The 2,469-nt window shown below is 35.8% G+C and overlaps 1 protein-coding gene across 1 annotated transcript; it reads right to left on the minus strand.

Annotated features, from left to right (window-relative positions):
- TCP17 (TCP domain protein 17) lies at positions 1–2,251 on the minus strand. Its single transcript, XM_086227330.1, has 2 exons — positions 2,078–2,251; positions 1–1,505 (listed from the first exon to the last, which is right to left on the minus strand). The coding sequence occupies exon 2, from the start codon at positions 1,429–1,431 to the stop codon at positions 325–327; it is 1,107 nt and encodes a 368-aa protein (XP_086083456.1). The 5' UTR covers positions 1,432–1,505; positions 2,078–2,251; the 3' UTR covers positions 1–324.
- Positions 2,252–2,469: the final 218 nt, after the last annotated feature.

Genomic DNA, 2,469 nt, shown 5'->3' on the forward strand with positions numbered 1-2,469 from the left:
TGGTATATAATTGGTATAGTATAAAATTATAAGCACTGATCATCAATCACAAGTATACATGCAAATATATATATGTATACATATATAGCATATCATGTCGTACTTACAAAGTTTCTCACTATATAAGCAAAGATGATCGATCATTGTTTCCTTCTTGTTAGCTGTTCCATCTCCCTTTTGTTGAGAGCAAATGGATATATCGATCGATGACAGATGATGCAGAGGATGATCATGAGACCAACAACAAGGTATTGGCATGGCCATTATAGCTAGCTATAGCAACTTACATGCATTGAAGATGGAGATTGATGGAGAGCTAATAATTTAAGAACCAGCATGGTCCTTGTTTGGTAATTGGGTTGATCCATTGTTATTTTTCAAAGTAGCTGACCCAATTGCATTACGAGGAGAGGGCATGAGAGTATTAGGTAGGAAATTTGGTACTGAAGTAGTACTAGTACTCTCTATTACTGGGGTAGTACTGGTGATGTAAGGAGAATATGGAGCAAAAAGTGAGGGTATTGTTGCTGAAGATGGAGTACGGAAGAACAATTGAGGCTGATGAGACCCAGATGAGATTGGGTGCATTGGAGAAGATGAAAATGATGATAATAAGCCATTATTCATCATCATATGGCTATGCTGATGCTGATGCTGATGATCTATTTGGGGTACTACTGGATAATTAAATCCATGGCTGCTACCAAACTGAGATAGAGATAAACTACTTGGAGGGTAGTGATGATCTGAATTATTAAGATTGTAGTAGTTGTAATTGTATGGCATGGCATTGTTGAGCAGCCCAGGTATGGAAGTTGGAACATTCCTTATGGGAAATAAATTGTGAGCCAAGAGTTGTTGGCCACTAAACCCACCTCCAGCAACATCATTGGCATCTTGATCATGATCATGATCTTGTTGATCACTTGTTTTGATTGATTTCCCTTTATTCTGATCAGCCTCATGATCAAAGAAAGGAGCAGCAGCAAGATTAATAGAATTAGATTGTGGGTCATGAAATTGAGGGTGCAGGTGATGACCAAAGCCATGGTGAGGGACTTGGAGAGGAGGGAGCTTATCAATATCATGTTCAGTAGCATCAAGCAACCAGTCTATTACCTTGCTGGGCTGGCTAAGGCCAAGCCTGTCTTGAAGATCATACAATTGAATCGCGGTTGGTACTGATAGCCGAATTCTCCTGTCCCTCAATCCCCTTATCGTCGAAACCTTGCTGTGCCTGTCTTTTCCTCCGAAGGTACGCGAGACTCGTACAATCCTTGGATTTCTAAATCCGGACCATTGCCTTGGAGCACTTGTACTAGATGATGATGCCTTGAAATAATTAGTACTAGTACTGTTTCCAACATGGCCCTCTTGCTTTGCTTCAAATCCCTTTTCATCACTTGAATTTCTTGTCATTGTAATTCTCATTGATTATAATTAATCATCTCACCCTCATCATCATTCTTGCAATTCCTTTATCTTCAGCTTCAATAGTGATTCAACTGAAAATTAAAAGAATAGTATTTAAGAAGAAAATTAAATAATTGAACTACTTTTAGTATTCTATCGTCCATATATATATAAGAGTTTTTTCTTCTTTGGAAAATTGCTTCATGATCTCAAAAATAATCGGTCCATCGATCCAGATGAACAAAGAAAACATTACTTCTCACTAAAGAATCCAAACAAATCCTCTAATTAAGGATATTATTGTTCTCCATCTTCAAATCTGAAAATTGTGATGACAACTTGAGCAGATATTATATGTAGATGGGTTGTTTCTTAAGCATTTACATAAAAAAAAATAAAAAAATGCTCTCAGAAGGTTAGAAGCAAAATTCTTCTAAAAAATATAATGAATACCATGTGTTGAACCATTTGAATCTTATTAATTCGAAATCTGATGAATTGTTTAAAATTAAACAATTTAGTAATCATATATATTCAAAAGAAAATCTAGTGGAAATTTGTATACGCAAATGCAAACACGACTAGAAACCCTTGAATCACCTTTGGCTTATAATAAAATCCATGTTGGAAGAATTAGGATCATAAAAATGAAGGTACTACTTACATATATATGAGAGACTGAAAATTGAGGTTGCAGCAAAATTGAGGTTGCAGCAAGAAGAAGGTCAGATTTAGTTCTTGGGAACCCAAAACTTAGCAATAGAAGCAAGAAAAGTAGGGGAGGAAAGAAGATGCCAATAGTGCTTTAAACCTCTTCTTGCTAAGCATGCTCTCTATCTGCAACTGAGCTGTGTGCCTCACTTGCATTTCAAGCTCAACATCTTATTAGCTGCAGAGAATATAATCAACTTTAAAAGTAATAATAATAATAATAATAATAATAATTCAGAATTTAATTGGTAAAGAAAAAGATGCTGGAGCTAGAATTTACCGCACCATGTTGCATGGGAATGAAAAAGCTAGGAAAAATTGCCCAAAAAAAAAGAAAAGAAAAAG

The sequence above is a fragment of the Dryas octopetala genome, chromosome 9 (assembly GCF_963921425.1).
Source record: "Dryas octopetala chromosome 9, drDryOcto1.1, whole genome shotgun sequence".
NCBI classification, from domain to species: Eukaryota; Viridiplantae; Streptophyta; class Magnoliopsida; order Rosales; family Rosaceae; genus Dryas; species Dryas octopetala.

Bases quoted from the DNA above. Each gene is read 5' to 3' on its own strand.
- TCP17 (XM_086227330.1), bottom strand. From the start codon at position 1,431: ATGAGAATTACAATGACAAGAAATTCAAGTGATGAAAAGGGATTTGAA.